General features: G+C 49.6%; 1 protein-coding gene across 9 annotated transcripts in view; it reads right to left on the reverse strand.

Moving 5' to 3' along the window:
- Positions 1-15,902, reverse strand: part of TENM4 (teneurin transmembrane protein 4) — a 733,541-nt gene that overhangs the window by 373,971 nt on the left and 343,668 nt on the right. For all 9 annotated transcript variants that reach the window (XM_055320381.1, XM_055320386.1, XM_055320385.1 and 6 more), the window contains 2 exons: positions 6,834-7,121; positions 3,299-3,568 (listed from right to left, as the gene is read on the reverse strand). In XM_055320381.1, coding sequence (XP_055176356.1) covers positions 3,299-3,568; positions 6,834-7,056 — 493 coding nt within the window. In that variant the 5' untranslated portion in view covers positions 7,057-7,121. The remainder of the gene's footprint in view (positions 1-3,298; positions 3,569-6,833; positions 7,122-15,902) is intronic.

Consider the following 15,902-nt stretch of genomic DNA (forward strand, 5'->3'; position numbering starts at 1 on the left):
CTGACTTGACCAGTCATAGTCACTGACTTGACCAGTCTATGCCAGGTCAGTTGACCTTTTTGGAACCTCTGTTTATCCACCTGGGAAATGGGAATGCCATGGCATTGTCATGAGGATTAAAGGCAATCACATATGAGCAGTGGCTGGACACATGGTGGGCCTTCTGTATGGCTCCGTGGTACTCCTCAAAAGTGGCCACACAGTAAGGTGCTGGCTAATGCACCTGGTGCGAGAGAGCCCTGTTCTGGTGGTAAAACCTGCCTGCCTCCTCAGCAAAGAAAGGGAACTGGGGCTGGGGATGAATGCAGGACAAAGAGAGGAGGGCAGGGGAGGGGGATGGAGATGAGAGAGGCAAGGAAAAGGGAGAGAGATAGTAGCCAGGACAGAACTAGACTCCTGTGTAGGGTCCGGCTCCAGCTCTTTCCATCTTTACCTCCTAGGCCCCTCAGCTGTAAGCTGGGGAGACAGTGGTGTGAACCAGCGTGCTGTCAACCTCATCAGCAGATAAGAGGGAGACATTCCTCTGGTTCAGGCACTGTCGGGATGATTTACTGTCACTATTTAGACCTAAGTATCACAAAATGTTTAGTGTAGCATCCCACTTAGGGGCACGTGGACAAGCACGTGGAGGCATCCGGGCCTCCTGTGGGCATCTGGGCTTGGGGAGTCCCGGCCTGGGAGGGTTGTGGAGGTCAGGGGATCTTTGTTAGATTCAGCAGCCCACCTCCTTCACCTGCCCATCTTCCCTGAAGACAGCAAGGGTAAAGTGCGGGTGGCAGCCAGTGCTGAAAACGGACGATGAGAAGGAAGAGGCAGCCTGGCCAGGCGGACGCAGGCAGCCATTTCTCGTCCCCATTATCAAAGCCGAAGCTCTTCAGGCTCCTCAACTGTGCCATTATCACCCAACAGAGGCTTAATTCAGCTGTAATTCAGCTCTCAGGGAATATACAATAACGTGGGCGGTATGCACCTCACTCTGTCATGACTTTATGGAAAAATGATCATTTGTCACCATGGCAAGCAGCCTTCCCAAGAACAAACAACCTAAGTATTCCTCTGCAGAAGAAATTCAGTGTCACCAGGGCTACAAGAATAAAGATTTTAGAGCCATGTGGGCCTGAATTCAAATCCTGTCTTGCTAGCTGTGTGACTTTGGCGGGATCTTAACCTCTCAGGGCACAGTTTCCTAATTCTGTGTGATGGGGGTAAGAAAATCTACTTCAAAGGGGGTGTCGATGGGGAGATGAGATGCTAGAACTAAAGAACTGGCACTGTGCTTCGGGCCTGCTGCTCACTGTTAATGGTGCTACTCTACTTTTCTTCTCATGCACTTTCATCTGAATGCTTCAAATCATAGAAGCCCAGATCCAGAAGGGCCTGCAGGTTCCTCAGCTCAGTTATTCCTCAAATGTATTCATCAGAACACTGAACCCATCAGATGCTCTGAGAACAAAGGGTTCCACTGTTCCAATGCTCAAATCCACTGGGGAAATGCTGCATCTATCTCTCCTTGATTTACCCATTAGCTGGCACATTTTAATAGATTAAAGGCTCTGAGAAGGCCTGCAGTAAAGAAATTGGTTTAAATTCATTCAACATGGTGTTTCCTACATTATTTGACCACAGAGCACTTTCCTGCTGTCAGCCCCACCCCAACCTAATAACTATGAACATTCTCAGATATAGGAAATGCAGATTAAGTTTGAACTGCTTATGCTATAGATGAGGAAACAGAGGTCCAGAGAAAGGATCCAACTTATCCAGCGCCACACTCCAGGTCAGTGATGGAACTGAGGCTTCCTGCCTCCTAATCAGACACCATTTTCTCTGTACAGGCCTTACACATCGGATCTGTGCATGGTTGGAATGGCAGGAAAAGGGACTGCTGGCTGGCTTGGGCCTTGGTGGGAAGGTAGACGAAGGGGTACATATGGCTTTTACTGCAGAGGGGGATCTCCTCCAGGTGCTGAGGTCACTGGCCCCCTCACAGGGCTGGTTGGGAGTCAAGGGAGGGGGACAATGCCACGCCAGTATTCAGGCACTACTTCCCCCCACCCCTCAGACTGGTGCACAGGCTCCCTAGGAAAACCTCCAAGCTCTGGTGGCGGAATGGATATTTGGAGCTCTGCTGCCCCTGACTCTTTCAAGAAATAAATTTCCCACCTGACCCTGACCCTGCCCTTACTTGGTCTCCTGACTTTCTCCAAATCTGGGACTGTGTTGTTCATAACCCAGCTAGAGCATCCTTTTGAAAGACTGAATAGCCTAAGCCTTCACCTCTGACCTGGTTCCCATCCTGATTCTGGGGAATCCGGACAAGTCACTAGTATCCTGCATTTGGAGCAGGAAACCTGTAGGGGGCACTGATGTCTGGCTTGGGTCACTTTTCCCTCACATTGCCCTTCTCACTCCAGTATGGAAGCACCAGCAGACCCCCTCAGGAAACTTCTGAGAAACAAAAGCTCTCTCCTCCCCGGGGCAGAGGAGCTGTCCCTGGTCTCTGCACCCTCCCCAAGACTTGGCTGCCAGACCCTGGAGCTGCCTCCTCGGTCCTGACCTGCATCCTCAAAGCTGCCCAGAGAGTAGCACCAGAGAAGGGAGCTTGCCTCTTACCCAGACATCTGCCAACAAGGTCCCAAAAAGAAAGTGGGAAATTCTGAAAGCAGGTTCCCTTTCTTCCACCTCAAAAAGGGGGCATGTGAACCAGCTGTTTCTCCCACAACATCACCGGGGCCTTGGAAGAAGGGCTGCAGAAGTGAGAGAGGGACAGAGAGTCCAGAGACTGCATGTCCCTGGCTCTGCAGATGAGATCAGGGCAAAGCTGGAGCAAACCCTCCAGTTTTAAGTCACTCCAAAAGTTTTTGTTTAAGGCCATTGTCTAACCAGCATAGGACAGTGGTGACTGCCCAGGACTGTGGAGCACCTGGAGGCCAGAGACTGAGTAGGATTCAGGCAGGACCAGACCTGGCTGGCGGGATGGAAAACAAGCTTCTGGGGACCTGTTAGCCCTGCTCCCCCATGCAGAGGCAACAACCCTGCAAGGAACAATCCTGTGCCTTAGGCACCCCCTCTACCCCGATCTGAAAACAAACAACAACGACCCAACATCTGGTGTGTCACCAGCAGATGGGTATTTTATGTAACTCTCCAATAGGCTCTGACTTCTGACCACTGAGAGCAAAGCAATTTCTCACCAGCTTCACCAGAGCCCCAAGCGATGGAGCAGAAAATCAATATTGTAATGAAAAACCCTGCCCCAAAACCCAGGCACCTGGCATAGGCCAGGTGGGCCACTCACCGGTCTCGGTGTTCTCGTGCTCCGTGTCAGTGAGCGTGAGGTTGGAGTTGGCCCGGCTGGACAGGCATGAACTGCGTCCCGACCGTGTGCTCCGGCCCCACAGCCGCACAGGGTGCTCAGGGGACAGCACGGTGTCGGCCTCCATGTCGGCATCAGAGCTGGCCCCCATGGAGTAGCCGCAGTGCGGGAGGCCTATGTCTGTCCGGTACAGGGTTCCATGGGGGGGCGTCACCTCTCCCAGCCCCAGCTCACGCAGAGTGAAGTTGGCTCCTGGGAGGAAACGTGGGTGAGCTTGGTTAGGGTCTCCCCACCAGAAACCCAACCCTGTGCCCCAGGATTCCCTGTTGTCTTTTGAGCTCACATGATGTTCCACACACATGGCTCTCTCCCTAAATGGCTCCTCTGGCCATCACCCACCAGCCCAACTCCTCCACATCCCTTAAGGCCCAACTTATAAGGCACCTCCCTGTGAAGTCCCCCAATACCTATACCCTGTGTGGGATCCACTGCTTCTTGCATCCAAGCTCCCTCTGAGAGTCCTTAGCCCAGGTTGTCCTGCACGGTAGAATGAAGGGACAGATCCTTTCACTGCTGATGATCTCAAGAGGGGCAGGGACCATGCCATACTCATTCCTAAATCCCTATGCCCAAGACAAAGCAGGGGCTCAATAGATGTCTGTTCAATAGAGCCTTGGGTTTCTTCCTCCAGTTCAGGGAGGACTTGCCAGAAAGCAGCCCTCCTGAGCAGGGCAGATGCCTAGTTGAGGAGATGTCGATGGCTGCCCTGGGACCAGAAGGTCCTTTCAGGCCAGGTCAGGCAAGCCTGGAGCATGACACTGAGGATGGTGACTGGCAGAGAAAAGTGGGCCTCATGCAGGTGATGGGCTCTGCCTTCCGCCTCCTCATGCCAGAGGGGGCTGAGTCCGTGGCGGGAAGCCACAGGCTTTGGAGCAATCCAGGGAGCCCAGCAGCCAGAGCTGGGTTGCCAAGAGGTCTGGAGGGCTCAGAAAGGTCTGGCGATGTCTAGGACTAAGGTCAGGGAAGAGGTGGGTGCTGGGAGTTCACTTGGGGATTCATATTTGAGTAACAAAGGGAATGTGGGAAACATAGCCTCCAGGAGACACCTGTTCATTTAGGGTCTATTCAAGGACAGTTTCTCCCATATTTCTAATATTCCCATGCATGTTTTGGGGCTGAGAAAGAAGGGGTAGACAAAGGCACCAAAGGTCATATCCCAATTAGACCACTGATCTGGGAAACAACCTTATGATTAGGTGGCACCCACTTTTACCCCAAATCTGGCTGCCCGTGGCCCTTTCCCGACACACAGCAATGAGTAGGGCATGGTGCTTGACTTCACAGGCAAGTAGCGGAGATGCAACCAAAACCATGATTAAGGGTTGAAGTCCAAAGTGGGAAGGTCCATGGAGGGTGCCCCGGTCACAGAGGCAGAGGGTGGGAGCTCAGAGGAGAGGTCTGCATCAATTTCCATGTAGCTTGCCCTCTCTGCCCTTTTAAGCAGCCAGTCTTAGCATGAGTGTGAGTGAGCTGAGACATCTCAGGACTGAGAAATCCAAGGTGAGAGCTGACTCTAAGGGCCCACTGATCCCTTTGAGCCAGCCCAACCTTCCACAGTGTGAGTTTAGAAGATTTATTTCACCAAATGTGAGAAGTCCTTATGACCTGTTTGCTTGCTGTCCTTTTGGTCTCTTTCTTGAGGATTCTGGGACATGGGTTGAAATACCACCTCACTCAACGTCTAGTTGAACAATCTTAGGCTGGTGCAATCACTTGAGCCTCAGTGATCTTGTCTTTAAAATGGGGATGATAGTCTATGATCTGCTACCCTCACAGATTTTTTTTTAAGGACCTAGGGAGGTAATGGGAGGGGAAGTACTTTGTAAACTGCCAAGGAGATGGGAATGCTTCTTACTTATTTTTTAGAAAGGCAAGAGAGGGTTCCTCTCTGCAGACTCACGTGCTAGGGTGGCATGCAGGCCACGCTGGGTTAGTCAGGGCTTGCTGAGCTCTATCAAGCATGGGCAGAAGAGAGTTGGAAGAAAGCTTTGGTACCATTTGTACCTTCCCCTCACTGAGATGGCAATTAGTGGTAGGCTGCATTTATGAAGCATCTGCTCCATGCCTGGCACTGTGTCAAGTGCTTTATTTATAATTTTCATTAATCCTCATGACCACCCTACTATTAGGAGGCATTACTGTTATCCCATTGTCCAGGTGAAGGAGCTGAGGGTAGTAAAAATGGAAGATCCAGACTTCAAATCCAGATCTGTCAGTTGTCAGTCTGAGCTCTATAACCACAAGCTGGAAAAGAGCTAAAGACCTTCGTCTCTCAAGCCTGAGAGGCAGCCTTACTAACAGGTCGGCTCTCATGTGGACTCAGTCCTGTGGGAGAAGCTGGGTGGGTGTTTGCCTCTATGAGGGTATGTGCGTGTGAGACCAGTTCCTCTTACCCCTGTGTTATGGGGCAAATGATTCATCTTGGCATTGTTGTAAGGATTAACTAACAATGCCAAAACATAGACCAACTACACAGCACACTGCCTGGCTAACCGTGGCTGTGGAAGGGGAGCAGGTGGTGCAGAATCAGCCATTGGTGGGAACCCATTAGGCATCACAGAAGGCTCACGCTCTGCAGGCAGAAAAATAGGAATCTCTGAAGCACCAGGGTAGGGGATGAGGAGTAGGTCTGCAGGGCTGGAGCACAATGGGTAGAGTGTGGAGATATAGGAGATGAAGTAGTCCAGGAAGAAAAACAGCTTTAGGGAAAGTCCCTTATGCCAGGTTAAGGAGCTCAGATTGAGGGCAATAGGGAGTCATTCCCAACTGCACTCTACTGCAGTGCACAGAATGGCCCAAAGGGGACAGCACTGGGTAAAAAGGGCTGTGGTTGGCCCTCCAGGAGAGATGACAGTGGCCTGAACTGGGACAGCGGCAAAGTGGATGAAAAGAGGGACGGGTTTGAAAGATATTTCTGAATAGGATGGTGACTACTGTATGCAGGAAGTGAGGGAGAGGGAGGCAGGTACCAGGATATTCTCCAAATTCCTAAGAGTTTAGGTCTATGTCAGGAACGAAAGTCTTCCTCTCAAGGTCAGGACGATGCTTGAGGCAACAACGGTGATTTTTTTTGTTAAATAGATGCATGTATGACAATAGCCGACTTACTGTGCACTTGAGGTTAGCATGCCCACCACTAACAACACGCCCCAGTCTAGCCCACCACTCAGCGGGGCGGGGGGCCGCTCATGCCCAGCTCACAGATGAGGACTGAGGCCGGAGGAGAGCTGCCGGGGGTTCTGAACTCAAGCCCAGGCAGCCCAGCTCCTGACCACCTCTTTATGCCGATGGACTGGGTGCGCGTGAAGACGAACAAACCAAGAGTGGATTATAGGCAGGCTCGCGCCAGATCCGGGAGGCAAAGTAGCCGAGCCTGGCGTTGACCGCGCCACCCGCCTGCCCGCCCATCGCCGCACGCAGGTGCATGCACCTGCCAGCCCCGCGCGGCCGCCCTCACCTGCGCGGCAGAACTCCTCGGCCTCCTGCGGCACCATGTCCTTGACGCGGCCGCCGTAGGCCAGGCGGGCGTCCTGGTCATAGGCCTTGAGCGTCTCGCTGGAGCTGTAGGACTTCTGCGGAGCCTTGCCCTCCTCGCTGTCCGCCGACGAGCTGGTGTAGCGGCGCTCGGCGTCGCGGCGCCGGGTCAGCGAGCGGTAGGGCTTCCTCTCCTTCACGTCCATGGCCTCCGGCCCGCGCTCCTCCACATCCACGAACAGGGTCCTCGCGGCACTCAGGGCCGAGTGGTCTGGAGCCGGGGAGCCAAAGAAAGGGCGTGAGCTCAGGCCCCAGGAGGCAAAGGCCATCCCCAGGGCCATCCCGCACCTCGATCGGCCCTACAAGCTGTGGATGCGGGATTTCAGACTTGGAGAGGGGAGGGCACCGCTGGACCGCCACACCGATGTTACTGGCAAAGGGGGACTTGCACCCCGGGCCTCTGGTGATGACTCCCAGTCCTTTGTGCTACTCTGCCCATCCTCCATGGAGATGCCTCAGCCTCTCTCCAGTGACGGGTGTCGAGTCTTCGACAACAAAGACCAGGGGACATTGATTTCAATAATTCCTCTACACAGGAATCATGTGTTTGTTTCCATTGTGTCCCCAACTGGGATAAGGCCTGACACGGAGTAGGGGATCCTTAAGACTTTGTGAAATGAACGACCATACTCAGGCATGACCATAAGTATGGCCATAGTCATACTTAGTCTATTTCTCTTCTCTCTCAAGATCCAAAAGGCCTTCTCCAGGGCAGGTCTCAGCCTGGTTCCACTGGAAACTCTGTTCATATCGTTAAAGAGCTCTCTAGCCCACTCAAATGTGTCCATATGTCCTAACCTGGAAAGCTGCATCACTTTACTCAGCCAAAGAGTGGTCTGAAGTTACCATTTGGTATCTTTGGGCCTGATCCTGGCTCCCAAGTGTCAGCTATAGACTCCCTTCTATGTGTTTTTGATGATATTCAAAGAGTGCAGACATTGTGATTTTATCGGTGCCCCATAATAACCATAGAGCATATAAGACAACTATTTTCACTCCCATTTTATACATGGGGCAACAGTGACCCAGAGCCACACAGTTTTCTGCCCAAGGCCACAGGATGCATTAGTAGCCAAGCCAACATTAATAGACTGACAATGCCTTAGGGTTGCAATTAGAGCCAATCAAGATGTGTAGGTGATATTTTTTGGGACCTAGTTCTCAAAATACCCTTAGAGGTTAATTCTGGGACAAGAAGCCTGACTTAGGATACACAGAAATCAAATCATCTTACTGGGGCCCAAACCCAGGGTTCTGAGCTCTGGCTTCTTAACATTCAGCCTCCTGGCACTGGCTGACAAGAGGACAGTCAGTCCTCTGAGCACCTGAGGGGCAAGGCTGGAGGGAAGACTGATGATAATACTCTCTACTCCAGGGTCTGTAAAACCTTTTTGCCTGCAATCCATAATTTGAAAAAGCATCTGACATTGTGACTGGATACATATATTTATGTATGTGAAAGTGTGTGTTTATGTGTATAAAATGGAAGGTTCACAAAAACAAAATTATTGCATGATGAACAATGTACTCTGATATTTCCTATTTCATTCTCTTTCACTTTTTAAAAAGGCTTATTATAACTCCCTAAATTGTCTCAATACTGGCTTTTGACTCAAAACACTCTTCTGGTCTAATTTGGATGAGGATGTTTGGTGACTGTCACCCAGCCTCTGTGCCCTCTGGCCTTTCACCTCCGACCCATTCCCCCGAATGACAATAATGGTGATGATAATATAGAATATACAATAAGCACTAAAGTAATGTTAGCCATTAATACCAGTGGCTAATAATTCATAATGTTAACAATGGTTGCACAATAACAGCCAATATACTTTTATTATTAGTAGCTAATGCTTGAGCACTTACTTTCACTAATATTATATATGATAATATTTTAAACCCCACTTTAATTCCATAATACAGGTACTATAATTATGTGCAAATTACAGGTAGGAAATTATGAAGTTGAGTATACTGCCCAAGGGTACCTGACTCTTGAGTGGTGGAGCCATCATCCTGACCCACGAGTTGAACTTGGCACATGGATACAACCACTAGATGATATTGACTCTAGAGGCTGTGCCAGATGAACTTCCTAAGCCCAGATCATGCCACTGCCCTGCTTATGCCTCTGTAGCAGCTCTGTAGAGGCTTCAGGATAAATTCCAGTCTCTTGATTAAAGTGGAAGGCTATTCTTTGATCTGGCCCAACTCACTTCCTTCTCACTGAGCCACTTGCAACTTTCCTGGACTTTAATTCTGTGGTGTCTCTACATTTGTGCGTGTTATCATTGTACATCCAGCTACCTGGATGATCTGTATCCATGTGTGCCTGTCCTCTTGACTGCAGTTCCTTGAGGACAGGCCTGGCATCCATAGAGCTCATGAAACGTGTGCTGAATGAATGAATGAATGAATGAATAAAATTATGACAGCTACTTTTTTACTTCTCATCAGTCTTAGGTGGTATAAAATATTGGTAGTTTGATTTAGGTACATCTAACATTGAATTGAAAGCATTGCTTAGATGCATTCTTTTAAAATTTCAAAGGAAGCCTGCATTTGAAGGATGTGTCCTCTAGTTACTTAGTAGCTGTGTGACCCAGGACAAGTTATTTAACCTCTCTGTGCTTCAGTTTCCTCATCTGTAAGACAGTACCAACCTCTTACTGTTGTTCTGAGGATTAAATGAGTTAATACACGTCCCCGGTATATACTGTCTCTAATACCTAATGGGTCCTCAATAAATGTCGGCCATCATTATTGTCAGAAAAAAACCCACATTTTATTTTTAAAAGGCACACTTTAGAAGGCTCCAGCTCAGTGTCAGTTATAATTGGAGAAGGAACATCCCCTCAGAAACATATGTTAATAAGGCCGAGACACAGTTTAGGCTGTTAAATTGGTGGGTGACTATGTCTTCTTATCAGTGTGTGCCTATTGACCGTGGGCACCGGCTTCAAGGCAAAGGCTTAGTAACCAGGAATTATTAAGAACACAGCTCTGAAAACACGGCTTTAATTGTCACAAAGCAGAGGCAGGGAGAACATGTGCCTTGCTCCCATTCCCTTTTTATTTTTTTCCATTTTAGGCTTAATATAGTAATTCAGTAAATGGTATATATTTTTTGACAGATGGGAGGTCGGTCATGGTTCACACTTGGTCTGGTATTTAACAGAGGAGGAAGAGGTTGGGATGCAAGAAGCAACAGAGGAGAGGAGCTCCCCTCGGAGTGAGGGTCTGCAGTAGAGTGACGCAGAGACCTGGCAGGAGGATGGAGACATGCTGGGGAAAAGCCTGGCTCAGACCCATCCACCATCCACCACGACCCTCCTCCACGGGCTGGGCAGCAGAGGCACCCACACACGTTCATGTGTAAACAAACATCTCAGTTCCTCCTTACCCTGCTGACCAGGGGTTCCCCCTGCCCCTAAATCCATTAGCCTGACCTTCTGGAGCCTTCCTCTGCTTCTTCACGCTGCCTGCAGAGCACCTCGCTTCTCCCAGATGCCCACCCTCTATTTATGTCCCTCACAGCTGCCAGCCATTTCTCAGATACCCTTAATCTTGACTGTCACTGAGCCTCCACATACCGGCTTCACAGGGCGCACCTAAGGGAGGCACCTGAGGGAGATAGGGCAGTAGGGTGGAGGCAAGAGGTGGCAGTGCTGCTTCCCCATTCTCTCCCTGCTTTGTAGTCCTTTGTCCACTCATCTGACACTGGGTGGCCCCTCTTCCAGGCCTCTTTCAATATCCTTCTCTGCCCTCACTTGCCCAGGCCGGGGGGAGGGGAGGTCCTTGTTTCCTGCCAACACTAGAGACATCGAGGTGTCTCATCATCCTGGTTGGCTCTCCTCACCTGTCCACACCTCTGTCCCATCATTAAAGTGTGTTCATTTAAAGCATCTGGAGTGAACCCTGTTTCCTGGGGAAGCCTGACCTTTTACTATCTGGTTGACTTTCAGTGATCATCATCAGAGTAATAGAATCCTAGCTTCCACTTCCTCGGGGCTCAGGCCAGGCACAGGGTGAAGTGCTTTTGTTAGGTGATCTCATTTAGTCCCCACCATCCTACTCTGTAGTGGTCCCTCTTAATGATAAAGAACCTGAGGCTTGGGATACCTGGGTGGCTCAGTGGTTGAGCGTCTGCCTTTGGCCCAGGGCATGATCCTGGAGTTCCGGGATCGAGTCCCACATCAGGCTCCTTGCATGGGGCCTGTTTCTCCCTTTGCCTATGTCTCAGCCTCTCTCTCTGTGTGTCTCTCATGAAGAAATAAATTAAAAAAAAAAAAAAGAACCCAAGGCTTAGAGGAATTAAAGAACTGGCTTAAAACCATACAGTCAAGAAGTGGATCAAGAGCCGGATCCATCCATCTCCAGACCTTCCTTCCCACAGCCCTCCACCACATACAGTGACAGAATGAGCTCCATGGTCCTTCTCCAGCTACCTCCTGGCTATGGGGCTCTGGGAAAGTTAGGTGTTGGCTTTGTCAGATGCTTCATAAACTATAATGTACCTTGGATCTATACGCATAAGGAATTTGAAAAATGACTACTGTCAGTGTCATCATCATCATTATCATTGATGTGTTGTTATTTCTGACCAAGTCCTGTAACTTGTGTGAGACCCTGGCCTGCTCTCGAGATGTGGCTGGTTGAAACTCTTCTCCAGGGGAAACCCAAGCCCCATGAAGGTGCCTTCAAAGAGGCATTTATCTGTTCCAGACAGACTTGTGCTGGTCACTGTCCTGGACATGAGCAGAATGGGAGCTCTCTCTCAGGGGCATCAGCCTTAGGGGGCAACCACAAGTGCTTTGATAAGAACCTGCAGTTCTCCACGTTTTCTCCTTATGCAGACATAGGTGGCATCTTGGCCTCTCTATGGAGAAGGAGAGTGGGACCCAGACAGGAGAGGGGAAGACACACGTGTGCATCGAGCCCTGTGATCAGTGCCTTCCACACAGCTCCCTAAGAGCTCTAGTCATTTATCATGGTTGGGCAAGTTCATACAGGTGGTAGGTGACTCTAAAATCCACATTTTAGGCTTTTTTCTTTTACATGGAGCTGGGCTCAGATAGATCTGGAAGGTCTGAACAGGGAGGCCTGGGGACCTGCGTGGTGATAGTGATCAGTGTATGATCTCAGATAGGAAAAGAGATAATAATAAAACCACCACCATCTATCAAACACCTACTCATGTGCTGGGTATTTTGTGCATGCTATTCCTAATCCCTCCAGTAATTATGTGGGTTAGATATATCCTCTTTTATATTTTCTTTTATTTACTCTTATTGTACACATGAGATAATGAGCTTAAAGAGATTATGTGACTTGCTCTAGATCCCGTGGCTTCCAAATGTCAGGGCCTAGATTTGAATCAGAAGAAAATGTTTAAACCTCATGAAAGGTATTGTATACCTCATACCAGAGGTTAATTAACTTAGTAAGTAATGGCTAAATACCTTTTCTGTCCTAAGTGCAGCAGAAGATGCACAGAGGTAACACACCGGCCTCCCCGATCCCTCCATCCCCTTGCCTCCTTCTCCCACCTGCCTCTTCTCTTCAACACTAAGTTCCCACCCTGCTGTGCCAAGCCTTGTGTGAGGCATCTGGGGACAAGACAAATGAGCTTTCTACCCGTTGAGCTTTAGAACGTGGGCAGGTAGACAGGGAGAGAGGCAGGAGGAGGACCATGGGGACCTCTAACCCAGGCCAGAGGAGCCAAAGGTGGGGAGAGGATCAGAAAGGCACGCTGCCCAGAGAGAGCGACATCTAAACAATGACCCAAACATGTCAAGTAGAAGTGAGCTAGGCCAGACAGTCTGGAGGGAAGGAGAGACATGAAGTCTACATCTGACTTTCCATTTTCTCTGACTTACAGTAAAAATACATTTCACAATCCAGAGTACACGTAGATCTACAGATTTCTAACTAAAACAAAAATTTCAGGAACTATGCCTACTCTGTCCTCCGGGGTAGAACCTGATGTTGTCTATTTTATTCTACTCTGCTGAAATCAGATTAGGGATGGGTTGCCAACCTACAGTTTGAAAAGCACTGTTCTAGCCACGGTGTAGATGGAAGTTGGAGGCGGGAGAGGATGTGAACCAGAGAGAGACCCAAGTGTTCCCTGAGTCCAGCCTTCAGGGAAGAAAGAAGGATTGAAGAGAAAGCCTGAGAGGGGAGGAGTGAGCGGCCTGGTGGAAAGAAAGCAATTTCCACAAACAGTTGTAATCTAAGTGACAGTAAAATGCAAACGTGCATGTGGCAGAGAGCCTGGATGGGAGGTCCCCAGGGAAGTGTGTCCTCCAGCTGGGTCTCAGAGACCCTGATGTGGCAGGGGCCAGGAGCTGGCCTGGAAGAATGACACAGGTGTTGGACCTGGGAGAGAAAGGGAGATGGGGAGAACAAAGCTTTTGGTGTGCAGGGAGAAATTCAAGAAGGAAAGCTGGGCCCTTCACATCGGGTCCAGCAATATTTATGAGGGGCAGGGGCCTCAGAGCACACGCGGGGAGGCCTGAACAGACATACAGCACTGCCAAGTAATCTCTGCCCTTGCCAAAGCCCTCAGGGAAACAGGGGCTGTTACCACCCTGGGTTTCCTGCCAACCTACGAAACAGCCAGAGACGAACCAGGAAATTGACTGAATTCCTACTGGACTAAAGTCCTATAAGTTTTCCTTAACATAAGCACATGGTGATATTTTTAGTTCCTTGTGTGTCAAGAAGGGCACATAGATATTTCAGAGCTCAAATGTGTTCTACAAAATATAAGTCCTGGGCATCATCTGTGTACGTGTGCATAAAATCATCATACATTTTTACTTTCCTGAAACCTTCAGAGTTTGGTCTTGCAAGTCCTTTGTTTTAAACTCCTGCAGTATGTCTGATATGCAGGTGGCTGCCAGAGGTGGAGGGGACATCTATGCTCTGCTAGATCCAGTGTTGGGCTATGTGCACAGCAGAGAACCAGGCACTGTCACCCTCACTTTACAGATTTGGAAACCGATGCTCAGAGTAGCAAAGTGATGCCCAAGTTTGTACATGCCAAGACTGAAATCTGAGAGATCTGGTTCCAAGTCTATGCTGTTTTGGCATCCAGGGCACATTTCTCTGGCCCTGCCACTTTAGGGAATCTCCTGCTCTTAAAAACAGTGACAGTGATTACAATAATGGTGGCTAAGGGCAAGGTCTTCATAGCATGACCTCATTTTATCCTCATCATACCCCTAATCCACCCTTATTTTACACATGAGAAACTCAGGATTTAGAGAGGTTAATGTCTTGCCCAGAGGGCCACAGCAAGGAGGTAGCAGAGCCAGGATTCAAACATGGGTCTCTACGACCCCAAGGCTCAAGCTTTTACTCACAATCTATACTGCTTCCCACCCAGATCATCCCTTATTTTAATTTCTTTAGATGTTCTATTTGCTTTTTCATTTTGTCTTGTTAGCAATATTAATTCCTTTGATGCACCAGGTTACCACCTAACCTGGGCTTTCTGGCAGGATTGCTTTTGTACCTCCTTTTCCAAGTGGCCCCAGACAGTGCTGTGGGCCAACAAAAAGGGCTTTCTTGGGAACATGGTGGGTAATGTGTGGCTGTGTGCCCAGCTCAGCTACCAGGACATCCCTAATCAGCGGGTGAAAGCAGGTGACAGATGGTGCCACTGCCTACAGGTGTCATCATGCCCTTTTGTGTGAGGGCTTGTCATAGGCCAGGTACTGAGGGCAGGTGGCTGGTATATGGGTACCATCCTCTGATTCTGAGATCAGAGAGCTCCCACCAGAATTGCCCAGATCCTTCAAAAGGGCTGAGCATGCACAGGATTCAGAACATAATAGGTCCTCAATCCACAGGAGTGAGTATAAGTGTTGTGTTTTCCATCTTCCTCCACAAGATTCTTCCCTTTCTGAAGCTACTTCCAGCCAACGATTCCCCTTTATAAACGGGGACCTCTTAGAGTCAGCAAATGTGGCATTTACTATCTCAAAACTGAAAATACTGTCAAAGGTCAGCTGGTCCATGCCCCATGTCCAAATCCCCTCCGTGCCATCCCCAAGTGGTCATGCCACCTCCAAAGCTGGGGACTTCACTATCACCAGGGAAAGCTTTGACTATGCTTCCTGGCATGGAACCAATACTTCTTTTAGCTTCCTTCCAAAGGCCTCAGCTCTACCCTCTGGGGTCTCAGGAAAGAAGTCCAGTGCCTTTGTCCCAGCAACAGCCCTTTCAGACAGAATTTGGGCTTGTCTGTATATCCTTGAGTCTTCTCATGACTCAGTGACTCTAAGATGTTCAAGCCTTCATCTTCCCAGTGACCTTTGCCTGGGTTCATCCGTCCTTGTTCCCTCTTTCCCATCCCACAAGCCTTCCTGAGGGTGAGGTTTGGGGACAAGGGGCTGGATCAGACACAGTCAAAAGGACAGACATACCTACAGATGCTTCCAGCTCAGGGAACACAAAAGAGCAAATGCCAGAGATGCCTGGGGGCAGAGCAGGGGATGGCAGCTCAAGTGCCATAGGCAGCAGGGCAGCCTGAAGGAGGTGATGCATGAGCTGACACCCAGTGGCTGTGCAGGAGTTAACTGGGGGACAGGGAAGGGAGTGTGCTCATGTTCATCCACATGCCTCCCAATGGGGTTGGCTACAATCCCTGGGAACCACTTGGTCCCCCAAGCACACCCCCTTCTCTCACACCCTGAAAGCTCAACTCTACGTGGCTTTCGTGGAAGCACATGCCACGCCCCTAGCCTCAGGTGTGCTGGCTGTGTCCTGCCACTCAGCTTCTTCATGAACCTTGAGAAATGGTCTGTTCTGCCCCTCAGCTCTCCCTGGAAGGGGCCTTTTCCTTCTCCCTGGAAAATCTCTTCAATGGTCAAGCACAAAGCCCAGGTTTTATTAGAGTGCCAATTCTCTGCAAAAAGCATGCAAGGGCGCTGCACAGACTTGATTTTCTATGGACTTATTCTGGGACCCCATTATGAGATAA

The sequence above is a fragment of the Nyctereutes procyonoides genome, unplaced genomic scaffold (assembly GCF_905146905.1).
Source record: "Nyctereutes procyonoides isolate TBG_1078 unplaced genomic scaffold, NYPRO_anot_genome, whole genome shotgun sequence".
Lineage (NCBI taxonomy): Eukaryota > Metazoa > Chordata > Mammalia > Carnivora > Canidae > Nyctereutes > Nyctereutes procyonoides.